This window comes from Rattus rattus, chromosome 8 (genome assembly GCF_011064425.1).
Source record: "Rattus rattus isolate New Zealand chromosome 8, Rrattus_CSIRO_v1, whole genome shotgun sequence".
NCBI classification, from domain to species: Eukaryota; Metazoa; Chordata; class Mammalia; order Rodentia; family Muridae; genus Rattus; species Rattus rattus.
Genome location: NC_046161.1, coordinates 54691886 through 54703945, shown reverse-complemented (window position 1 = coordinate 54703945; position 12060 = coordinate 54691886). Strand labels below are relative to the sequence as shown.

The window sequence follows — 12060 nt, the reverse complement described above, 5'->3', positions numbered from 1 at the left end:
TTCATCCTCCTCTGCAGCCTGGATCCCTTGGCTCCTGACTTCTGAGAACATCACCCAATGCACCTATAACGGCTTCCTTTTACTTTAGTGAAACGCCCCCACCACCAGCCAGTGCCCCTCCCCTCCTGCAGAGAGCACTGTGGGAGGGAGTTCCCTCTTTCATGTACACATGCACGCTCAAAGCAAGCCTTTCAGTGGACTCTCACTCTGTCTTTCATCCTTCACCTTAGCCAGCCATGGGGAACAGAGGCAGCCTGATCAAACCCTCAGCATGGCTTTGCTACATAGTAGTCAGCCAGGAAAGCTGTGGTTTTCATCATCTGAATTTTTGCTTCACCGAGTGGCTAGAGTTTTGCTTCTTATCTTCTGTAGACACCAAATAATTTATTGCTGAGGCCCACCCTGGCCGGCGCTGCAGCCTTCTGAACTTCTAAAAGGGCATCTGCACTCAACCCAAACCATTTGCTCAAAGCCTCTTTGAACTCTGGCTGCATATGATCTTCCCCCCCCCCTTTGGCAGGGGGTGCGAAAGAAACAGGGAGCTTCAGGGAAAATAAGGCTCTTCCAGCCCTCAGCCACATACTTCCTCCTGCCCTGCTTCAGATTACAGTCTTGGAATACATGCGTTTCTCTTCCTTGGTTCTATTCCCTCTTAACTTCCTCCCTTTAATTTGGGAGCTGTGAGAAATTTCTAGGTAGTCACTGGCTACCAGTCTAATTTTGCTAGCTCTCTTTGATTCCCACCTGGGTACCTGGGGCTGGTTTATTAAACCTCAGAGCCTTTTGGTCTCTGTGAATCAGTCTAGAGCTGTGGGCTTTACCGGCCCATTGGTTAGAAATGCAAACATTTAAGCTCTCTGCCTCTCACTCATGTCATTTCAGCAAGTGTGCTTCGGTGTCAGACATGGGCCTAGCTCGGGATTATACACACATGGATTAGCTATGGATGAGCCTGGCCCTGCAGAAGCTAAAGGTGTATGAGGAAGCTGAATCTTGACTTAACACTGCCCAGTCAGAGTGTTAATGCCACAGCCAAGAAGGATGTGCAGGCTGCCTAGCGACGGCATTCATAACGGGACAAAGCAGAGCAGGAACCCATGGTCATGTTGAGTCTAAAAACTTGCAGCAGTGCGTGGGTGTATCAGTGAGGCAGTATTCCAAATGAGTCAGGTTGTTGGGGACCTGTTGAGGTCAATGGCTGTTGGGGTTCAGGATACAGGAGGAATGGAAGACTAGAGAGTAGACCAAGAAGATTTAGGATGTGTGATAAACCTAAACTCCTCTGGAATTGAACTTTGTTCTCTAGCCAGAAGTGAGCCACAGAAAGGGCTTGTTTATTTATTTATCTTATTTGTGAGTATGTGCAATGCAAGGTGCACATGCATTTTATGCAAGTCTACCTGAGATGAGATGTCCACTTTTAAAAAAAATTTTTGACACAGAATCTTCAGAGTTTGGAGCTTAACTATACTGTCTGGCCAGCATGCTGATTTCTCATGGGTTCTGAGGACCACACTCATGTTATGACACTTGAAAGGCAAACATTTTATTGACTGAGTCATATCCTCAGCTCCTATAAAGATGTCGTACATAGAGGGTAATGACTACGACCAGGTCAATGTGGGAAAAATCAAAAGCTCAAGAAGCTCCTAAACTGAGTATTTGGTAGATGGGTTGGTTCTAGCCATACACGGACTATGACTGGTCATGCTTGTCTTCTCTGAAAATAGAGAAATGGGCATTTTACAGTCCCAACTGTTCTTTCTATAGAGAGGTTGAATTCTAAGAAACCTTATCTAGGTATGAGATTTGATGATGTAGGATCTCCCTGGAGTACCTCCCTCTGCTGTGGACAGATATTTCAGAAGAACATTTGACTCCTGATCATACCTGCTCCAGCTTTTGGGGCTTCTAGTATGTACCAAAGTGGGTATTTTATGTCCCTTCCTGAAGCATCTGCATGTATAAGGACTAAGATTCCTCACTGAATTCTCTCTTTGACACTGCATTGGGACTGTTCTGCCAGGAGACATTTGCTTCTACTCCTTGGAGCACGTTGATACGAATGGTTGGGTTTTATAGACTCGATGCAAAACAACTCAGGATATGCATATTATGTTCATAATTGAAAGGCCTTTTGTGTGTGCACATGTATGTGCATGTGCATGTGTGTGGTGTGAGGAGGCAATGGCAGTACAAAAGAGGAGGAACTCAAGTGTGTCTGCCTCTACTCCATCCTCTTAGGCTTGGTGCCCAAAAGAAACCAGTGTTCCATCTAAGTGATTTTTAATTATTATTTTATATGTACGAGTGTTTTGCCTGCATGTATGTACCATGTGCTTGGAGTACCCAGGGAAGCCAGAAGATGGCATCCGATTCCCTGGGACTGACATTCCACCTACTTGTTAGCTGCCATGTGGTTGGTGGGAATCAAACCCGGGTCCTCAGGAAGAGCAGTCTGGGCAAGATGACTGCTTAGTCATCTCTCCAGTCTTCCAAATTGTTTTTATTCGTTCTGAAATGTAACCTGGGCATACATTCACTTGCTGTATGTGTCAGTTTGGTTTCCTTTCACTTTTCCATATTTTGGAGAGCTTGTTACATTGTTACATCTATGTATGTGCACCTGGCTTGTCCTTTAACCGTCTTCCTCCAGAAGAATGCGCCATAACTTAGCTGGCTCTGGATTCCCCTGTTGAAGGGCGTATGCACTGTGCTTCAGGTTTATGATCCACAATCATAGTTTGGGTAGCAACATGACTTACTGCCATGACCTAACCAGCTGCCATGCTACTAACAGACTTTCCACAAAGCATATGATTCTCACTGTACTCACCCAGAGCTGCAGCATCTGACTGATCTCTGTTGCCTCTCAGTTCCTCTCTTGTCTGACTGCTACACAGACTGACTCATGCTGGAAGGAAGGATGATTCTAGACTCCTCTCCATTGCCCAGAGTATAATCTGTGCTTCTGCCTTCTGCAGCCTGGAGGTTGATTCTTCACAGTCCACACCTGAAGATGCCTTTCCCCTTGTGATAATGTTACTTTGTTTCAATACAGGATGGTACATGGTAGCACAGGTTGTCCTGGAACTTGCTATTGTAGCACAGGCTGGCCTTGGACTTCCAGTCATCCTCCTGTCACAGCCTCGTAAGTGCTGAGTTTATAGGCATATGCCACCATGGCCAATTTGTAATGATGTTTGGCTCTTCTCTGATATTGCAGTCCTCAATGTCATTCTGGAAGTGAGCTCTGGGAAAGAGCTGTGCATATGGACTCCTCAGACCATCCTTCCTGCTAGAATACCAGGGGTGCTGCAGGTTCAGATTGCCATGGGGGTCTTTAAACCCTTATTTCTTGCACATCTGCCAGCACTGAGAACAGCTGTTAGGGCTAGTTCCTACTGTCGTGTGTGTGTGTGTGTGTGTGTGTGTGTGTGTGTGTGTATGTGTGTGTGTTCACAAATCTTTTTACTTATATTTTGTTTGAGATATCTTGTAGCCCAGGCTGGCCTCAGATTCACTATGTAGCTGGAGATGACTTTGAACTCCTGGCCCTCCTTCCTCCACCTCTCAAGTGCTGAGGTTATAGGTGTGTATCACCACTCGTAGTTTCTGCAGTACTTGAGAAAGTACGCAGGGCTTTGCGTGTGGCTAAGCAAGCTGTTGGCCATCTGAGCTATGGTCCTAACCCCTAAGAACCCTCAGAACGGTTGTCGTTTTTAGATTGTATTTATCTGTTCTCCGAGGATTTCAGGCATGTATACAGTGTTTTGATTCTCTCAACCTTCCAAGTCCTCCAGATATCCTGGAAGCCCCCCTCCCCCACCTAACTTCATAGCCCATTTGTTTTTTTCTTTATAATCACTGGGCCTAATTGGAGCTACCTGTATGTGCATGGGTGTAGACCATTCGCTAGCATAGCACCTACTAGAGGCCACATCCCCAAAGGAAAAGGACTGTCCCTCTCAGCCAGCAGCCATCAACTATCACTGTCTTGCAGCTAGGGCCGGGGTTTCCTGTACCCCTTCCTCCACCCACACTGGAGTGTTGATTGGCTTGATGTTGCACAGGTTTTGTGTAGAGAGCCCACAGCTGCTGTGAGCTCGTGAGTGCTTCCATGCCCAGAAGGCGCTATTTTACCACAGCACTGAAAGCCTTTTTAAGAGATAGCATTTGGTCTTACTGATGAACTAGGAGTGGCGGTCTTCATTGCAAATCCCAGTTTCCTCCTGCTTCACCTAGCTTCAAGGACCATGAGGAAGGAGGAGAGAGCAGGAAGATGCCCATGTGTATCTTGAGCCAAGAATAGAGGGCAACTTTCAGACGCAGCAACTCTGTACATGGGGTGTACAATACATAGCATCACACCTCCTCAGGCGGGAATTTGATGCCAAGACTAGGCCACAAACCACTGGCTTGGCAAGTGTTTTTGCTTGATAGAGAACAGTGCAGAGTTAGAATGTGGCAGGAAAGAGTCCTAACGCCGTGGGCATTATCCATTAGATACAGCATGGGCCATGTTTTCAACAGAATCTGGCACAGGGAATTCATCCAACCTCATGGCAGTCTGCTCTCTCTGGGGATATGGTCCTTCTGACCCCAAGCATCCTTACCATAGTCTCTGGGGGAAAGACTTATTTCTTCTAGCAACTCAACTGATATAGCTGTGCACAAGTAACGTCACTGCTCTGACTGTGGAAAACCCTGGACCTCCCCCAGAACAGCCTAGCAAGGAGACGTTGACACATGCTGGGCAATAGGGCTCTTAGGTGGCCCCTCTGTACAGTCCACACCCCTCTCAGCTCTCGGGCTTCCTTCTGAGGCTGGCAGTCACAAGGGCTGTTGCTCTCTGGGATGTTGGGTCCTTGAATGTGGTTCATGTTAGCACAGCTGAGGGGCTGGGCCTCTTGCAGGGACCTGGCTGAGCTTTAGGGGGAAAGAGAATGGAAATAAACAGGGAGAATAGAAGAAACATAAACAGCCCCCATGGCCTGCTGTCCACTATGCTGACAGCTAAGCGGTGGCAGACCCTCTATCACTTACAAGTGGCTGTCAGCCTTGCCTGGGTGGCTGTTAAGCTTAGATGGGCATGCACAGATTGGAACTTCATATTCTTTACTCCTTTAAAAAAAAATGCATGCATGTGTGTGCATTTGCATGTTCGCATGTGTGCAGATGCTCATGGACGTGACCTGGGTATTATTTCTTAGTTGGCACACATCTTTTTAATTTTTTTTTTAAATAGAGTTTCTCACTAGCATGGAACTCACAAGTAGACTAGGCCAGCTGGTCAGCAAGCCCTAGGGATCTGCCTATCTCTGTTTCCACAGTGTCGGGATTTCAAACCCATGTCACTGTGCCAAGCTGTTTCAACGTGGGCTCTGAGGAACGAAGTAGGATCCTCATGCTTGTGTGTGCGTTGTCCAGAGGCCAGATCTCCCGGGACTGGAATTATAGAAGGTTGTGAGCCCCTGTGATTGCATGATGGGAATTGAACCCACATCCTCAGCCAGAGCAGCCAGTGTTCTCCATCTCTCTAGCCTGTCAGTGGTTAGTTAGTGGAAGTGAACAGCCATTATGTACTAGTCATTCTGGTAGGCTACGGAAATATTGACAAATGAGACCCAGTCCCCAGGGAGCCTGTTTCTAGAGACTCAGGCAGAAATACAAGCACTCACAAGAAAAGATGGCTGTACTCTGACAGCTCATGGCGTCCAATGGGAGACCGGAGAAAGGCATGTTTTCTGTGGAAGAGTGCTTTGGATTTTGGATCAGGCTGAATGTTGCCGAGAACTTCGGTAGAAGCTAGGTGTGCCTTTCTGATTCCGTGCTGGGAAGGCAACATGAGAGGAGAAAACAATACAGACCAAGGCTGGGAAGCCTGTGCAGAACCTGTGGGGATAGCAACAGCGCTGGTCCATCCAGAGCCTAGAGGCAGTAGGCATCGTGGTGGCCAAGCCAAAGATGCAGAGAAGAGGAGCATGTGCAAGAGGCAGGTCACGTCTGGGCTGGGGCACCATAGACCGAACAAGCAGTCCTCAGAGAGTGGTCCTCAGACAGAGTAACAGCATCTCTCTGGGATTGTGGAAATACAGATTCTCAGGCCCAGGTAAGACATAGCAGGTAGAGCCTCACGATCTATTGTGACAGGTGTTCCAGGTGACTTTGATGGTCACTGAGAGGGAGGCTATGAAGACCTAGAAGGACATTAGTCTATGATGCTGAGCCCAGACTGGGGTGTGCTGGTTCTACATGTGTGTGGCAATGTCTAGGAGCCACTGCTAAAGTATAGCCCTCAAACTGCTGCATGGGTGACACCACAGGGCTTGTCACAGTTGCAGAATAAGGCCTCCTTCAAACCTGACAAATCACAAGCCTATTGTGATCACACATGCGCGTGCGCGCGCGCACACACACACACACACCCCTACTAAGAGATTTGCTTGTATCCTACAGACTAGCCTAGAGGCAGGAATGGGGGTTGATGCTCAGGGCTGCGGTGTAGTCAGGATGACCAAACTGTGAGTTTGGGTTTAGCCCTGGAGCTGGAGGAGGCAGAGATTCACATCATGTCACATATAAACACCATCACCAATGGCTCCAGCTGTTACTTGCCAACCTGGAGAGTATCTCCAGAAATGTCACATCTTAGTGATTCACTGAGCAGGAACCTAATTCTGACCCCACTTGGAGAAACTGAGGCACAAAGATCAAGTAACATATTCAAAGCTCCTAAGCTCGTCCTCTGGCCTCTTCTCCACCAGTGGCAGAGCTGAGGTTCAAACTCATGGCTCTTGGCTTCAGGGCATGTCTTAGACTCTCATATCCCTTAACTGTAACTTTTCAGCCTCATTGCCTGTTGCAGTTTCATGTGTTTCACGAAGGCCCCGACTGAAAGCCACACAGGAGGGAAGAGTTTATTTGGCTTACAGTTCCAGGTGCTGGATTATTATTATGGGGACGTCTAGGTCGGAATGTTTCCTTCCGAGAGCAGATAAAAATAGTGTATCCATGCTGCCTGCTTGCCTGCCTTAGCTAGCCCTTTCCACTCTTACATACTTTCAGGGCCCAGCTTAAGGGATGGTGCCACCCACAGTGGGCTGGGTCTTCCTATATCAGCTAACAAAGCCTGCCTACAGGCCAGTTCAACCTATTTAATTCTCTTCCCAGGTGACTGCAGGTTACTCTAAATGCTGTGGAATTAACAGTTAAAACTAACCAGCACATTGCCTAATTTTCAGCAATTAGCCAAAATTGCGTCAAGTGGCGCTCCTAAAATAAAATTCCACAGCTTGGTTCTGGGAGACAAAGCTTAAGAATAAGCCAACCTATTCCCCAGGGCAGCTACTGCATGCTCTCCTAGAAGGGTTAAACAGCCACATGGGGCCCCTCGGACACATCTGTGCTTATTGTGACAACTCTGTAAATTTATCCCATTCTGTGGAGGCCCCCTGCAAGTGGCCAGATGGTCTCTGTCTTGGTGAGGAAGAGGCCACCAGGAACCACCAGGATTGTTTGCTCTGATGGGTCACAAGGAAAACAAACGCTGTCTCAGCCAAGTGGGGATGACTCTGTTGCTCACCCACGAGTTGGGAGTCAAGGACTCAGAAATCTAATTGCTTACAATTGTGTCTGGCTTGCTTGCTCATTTTCTGTAGTCTGTTTATCAGGATTAAATTAACATTTAATGATTTCACGTCTTTGTCTTTTCAAAGGTGTGGTTGTTTCAGGAGATTCTGAGTAGTTTTAGAGTATTGGAAAGAGCTACCCTCCTGCCTTCTCCCATCCCACAGCTAGACATTTGTAAATGTGTATTACCCTTGAGGTAAGGGTCTGTTTGGGGGAAGGTGCTTTCCCAGTCCCATCCCAGCAGCTTCTTTTTCTGCCGCCCACAGTGTTATCAAGCGGGTGTGGCTTCATCAGTGTATGCTGAGCAAGTGACAGCAGGGCAGTCTGTACCCAGGCAAGCAGGCCTTTTCATGTAGTCCACAGGTTACAGAGGGATAGTTTTGTTGGTTTGGATGCCATTATTATCTTTCCTTCACTAAACCCAGTCATTTCTGATCTGGAATTTTGACCCCTTTGCTTCGGAGTTCAATTCTGCTCTGAGACTGTGTTCTTCAAAGCTCTGGGTCTGTGGACCAGCAGCATTGGAATCTCCAGAGAGATTGAGGCTCTGTCCCAGACCTCCAAACAACGCCCCCCTCTCTATATATAAATATATAGACATATTTAAAGATATAGATATGGTGTGTACGTGTGTATGTGCAGTGTGTGTGTGTGTGTGTGTGTGTATGTGTGCATGCCTGTGCATGTATGTGTATGTATGCCTATGTGTGTAGTGTTAGGAGGTGGTTTTATGAGTCCAGCCATCTCAGGAACGGGTTCCATCTTGCTATCTATCTGGATCAAAACTGAGTTCTTGTTCCCAGTGCCTGGAACCCCACTCCTGTCCTGCTTCTTCCGATGTCTCATGTTTGTCTGCTAACCAGTAAAGGACATTAAGAGGGAAAATGCTATTATCCTGTTATCTAAACTAAGGCACACACTCATTAATGTGGTCCTAGTTAATTGACTGAGTGCTACTTGCCCACCCCTTTGTTCCCTTATCATTCCAAAACTCCAGGCCAGAGTCCAGGAGGGGACCTGACTTCAAGAGCGGATTCAAGGTCTCTGGAACCAGGTGGCCTGGACAAGGCCCAGTTACCAATGTTGACTTCCTTGCTTAATTCCTTGTGTCAAAATATGATTGGTCAATGCAACTGCCCACCCTGATCCCCTTTGCTTTGTGTTCTTATTCTATAAAAATGTCGTACAATCTCCCTTCAGGGATGTGGTTCAGATCTAGAACTGGCTGCCCCCCTGAGTGCTCAGAAAATAAAGCTTTCATTTTAAAGCTACTGGTGAATGCTTGTGGATCCCACCCTGAACTCACCAGGAGAGGTTGGAGGTCAATCTCAGGCGTCTTCCTTAATGATTCACTACTTTATTTATTTATTTATTTATTTATGTATTTATGTATTTATGTATTTATGTATTTATTTTTGAGATAAAATCTCAGCTGGAGCTCCCTGGGTTAGCTAGACTGGCTGGCCATCAGGTCAGCGTTTTTCCTGTGGGTTCTGGAGAGATCAACTGAGCTCCTCGTGCTTGCACAGCAAGTACTTGACCAACTAAGCAAGCCACCTCTGCAATCCAAACCCTGCATCCCAGCAAGGTCTCAGGCACCAGTAACTGTGAGATGGCCTACTCCAGTTGTCTGGGCTTCTCCATTCCCTTCAACTCAAGTCTCCACTGAGCACTTACTCTGAGGCGGGATTTCGTTCTTGGTAAGCTTTCAGAACTTAAAAACACACACACGCCAAAAATTCCTTCTTTTGCCTTCCGATGATGTCATTCATTTTACCTGGCCTCCCACAAGAAAGAAAAAGGCAAAGTGGGTATTCTAAGCCTAACTTCTTAATAGCATCTGTTAAAGTCTCCACCATTAACTGAGCCCCAAGTGTTGCCAAGATTAATTGAGAAATGCCTGAAGGTAGAATAAATGCTGCAGCTTAGTTTAATTCAGAACGGTATCAGCCAAGAATGGAGGTGCAATTAGTGATAAAGATGTTAATAATTAGTTGTGCTCTGTTAAGTTTTATATTCACGGTTATATAGAGTGGAGAAAGAATTTCCCCAGGAGGGTAGAAATCAATGTTTCACCTTGATTGCTATTTTAATGTGCTTATTTTAAGGGGGCCATCCTGTAGAAACCCTTGGGCACATTTCCAGTTTTACATAAATGTAGAATTAATTATTATGAAAGCATATAATTTTAGAGTTGGAGCAGCCTTGGCGGTCATTTAATTCAGCTTCGTCATTTCACAAATAAGTAACAGTCAATGGCTGGGGTCCTTCCACAGAGCACTGAGAGCTGGGCTTCCATACTCTCAGACCAATGGCCAGGACATCCTCTCAGACCCCTTGTACTGTGTGTTTCCTGTTGGCTCAGAATTCCCCAGACACAATTAGGTGGGTTGTTCCTAATGTTCTTTCTCTAGCCTGGGTTGCTTTCGTTTGTGAGGTTGGGGTCCTGGAACACATTCCTGGTTCACTTTTGTTTTTTTGTCCCATTCCTAGCTCTGTGCTTTGTCAACAGCAGTTGCATAATAAACAGATGGGCCTGGGGCCGGAGGGGGTGCGCTTTTCTTGCAGAAGACCTGGGGTTAGTTCCTAGTGCTCAAGCCTGGCAGCTTACCACCTCCTGTAACTGCAGCTCCAGAGGATCCCATGCCCTCTTCTGCACTCTCCCAGGCAAATAAAAATAAATGATAATAATATAAATAAATGCTAATAAATTGACAGGCACTGGAGTTCTGGGCCTGTTTTTGCTTTTTCTTTTTGGCACTGGTACAGAGGTAGAAACCAAGCCTTGTGCATGTAGAGGATGTACCAGTGAGCTACATCTTGAGTTCTGTTGCTTTTTAACCTGCTCACTAGAAATGACTGTATCTGCCACCGGAGGCATGAAGCTGACCAAGGTGGGAATATTTACATTGTAAAAATGGGAAAATTCTTCAGATCAGGGCACTTGGCTTTGATAAATGCAGTGGTTAAACATTTATGAGCATAACCACTTCATATGTGATTTTTACTGAGTCTCGGAAAGTGGTGGATCTTTAAAGAAAATCTAGAGACTGATGGCAGCATGGGGAAGACTTATTGCTAGCATGGGTTTTCTTGAGAATGATGGAATGGTGGGCAACTGCTTAACCTCTCCAGTCTTGGTCTCAGGACTGCGGTAGAATGTCATAGCTCAGGCTAAGCTCCACTTACCCAAGGGTGCACTTTGTGCATGCATGGTCTTGGAGATCACACGGAATATTAGACATGGCTGAGTGAGAAAACAACAACAACAACAACAACAACAACAACAACAACAACAGCACATTATCGGGGGAAAAGTGAATGGGAAAGTAACTGTTTCTGAAATTGCAGTTCTATCTTTACAGGTCTCAGAGACACTTAGTAGCTCCCTATGACCTGCAGAAATGGCCAAGCTCCCTGGTGCTTGCACTGACCATAGTTGTGATTCCAGCCTTGCTTCTAACCATTCACATTGCCTGCAGGTCGTCCAGCCATTGACTTCCACCACCATTCTCCTCTAGTGTCTAGGGAGCCTCCGCCTTGGCTTCCATGCTGTCTCTTCTGAGCCCTGGGTTCAGAGCCCTTGAGTTGGTATGCAATTCACATGACTCCGTTGGTCTTTGTTCTGTGCTTGTTTTTAGGAGCAGGACCCGAGGTCCCATTGGCCCTGGCAAGTATGGCTATGGGAAGGCTCCCTACATCTTACCACTGCAGACGGATACCACACATACTCCACAGAGGCTTCGGAGACAAAGGCCTTCATCCAGACCCTCCAGGTCCCAGGAGGCATCTGCTTCTAAGCAGGGCTACAGGCCACCAACCCACCACTTCTCTCACAACAGACCTCTCTACCAGAGTGACAGTGGCCCTCGTTCTGGACTGCCACCTTCTGAGGCCTCTATTTACCAGCTGCCCTTGACTCACGATCAAAACTATCCTGCAGCTTCAAGTCTCTTCCACAGCCCGGAATTGAGCAGCAACAATGGTGCTAGGCCCCACGGGACATCTCAGGCCTTCTCCCAGCATCTGCGATCAACAGCAATCTCCTGCATCGGGGCCTATCGGCAGTACAAACTGTGCAACACCAATGTGAGTACCCAGCACCTCAGACTGGGTTTGGAGGCAGCCGTTTTTCTTAATTTCTGGTCAGTTGGTACCCACTACCTGGAAGATTGAGGGGGATCAGGTCAACAGACCTTTTCTATCTTTTCTCTCTCTTCTTCTTCCATGTATTCACCCATATGTGTTACGTGTGTGTGTGTGTTTGTGTAAAGCTAATGCTTTAAAAAAGGAAGTATACATAACTAATGGAGTCACATCAACAGTCGTGTAACAGTGATATTACCAATTAGCCATTTTGGGATAACAACTTCCAAATTCTCAGTGGCTCATGTCCAAAGTAATTGTGTTGTTTTTGTATGTGTGCAC

The 12060-nt window shown here is 46.7% G+C and overlaps 1 protein-coding gene across 1 annotated transcript in view; it reads left to right on the top strand.

Moving 5' to 3' along the window:
- LOC116908187 (thrombospondin type-1 domain-containing protein 4-like) overlaps positions 1 to 11808 on the top strand; it is a 126381-nt gene extending 114573 nt beyond the window's left edge. Inside the window, exon 5 of the mRNA XM_032911474.1 lies at positions 11274 to 11808. Within this exon, the coding sequence (XP_032767365.1) occupies positions 11274 to 11808 (535 nt within the window). The remainder of the gene's footprint in view (positions 1 to 11273) is intronic.
- Positions 11809 to 12060: the final 252 nt, after the last annotated feature.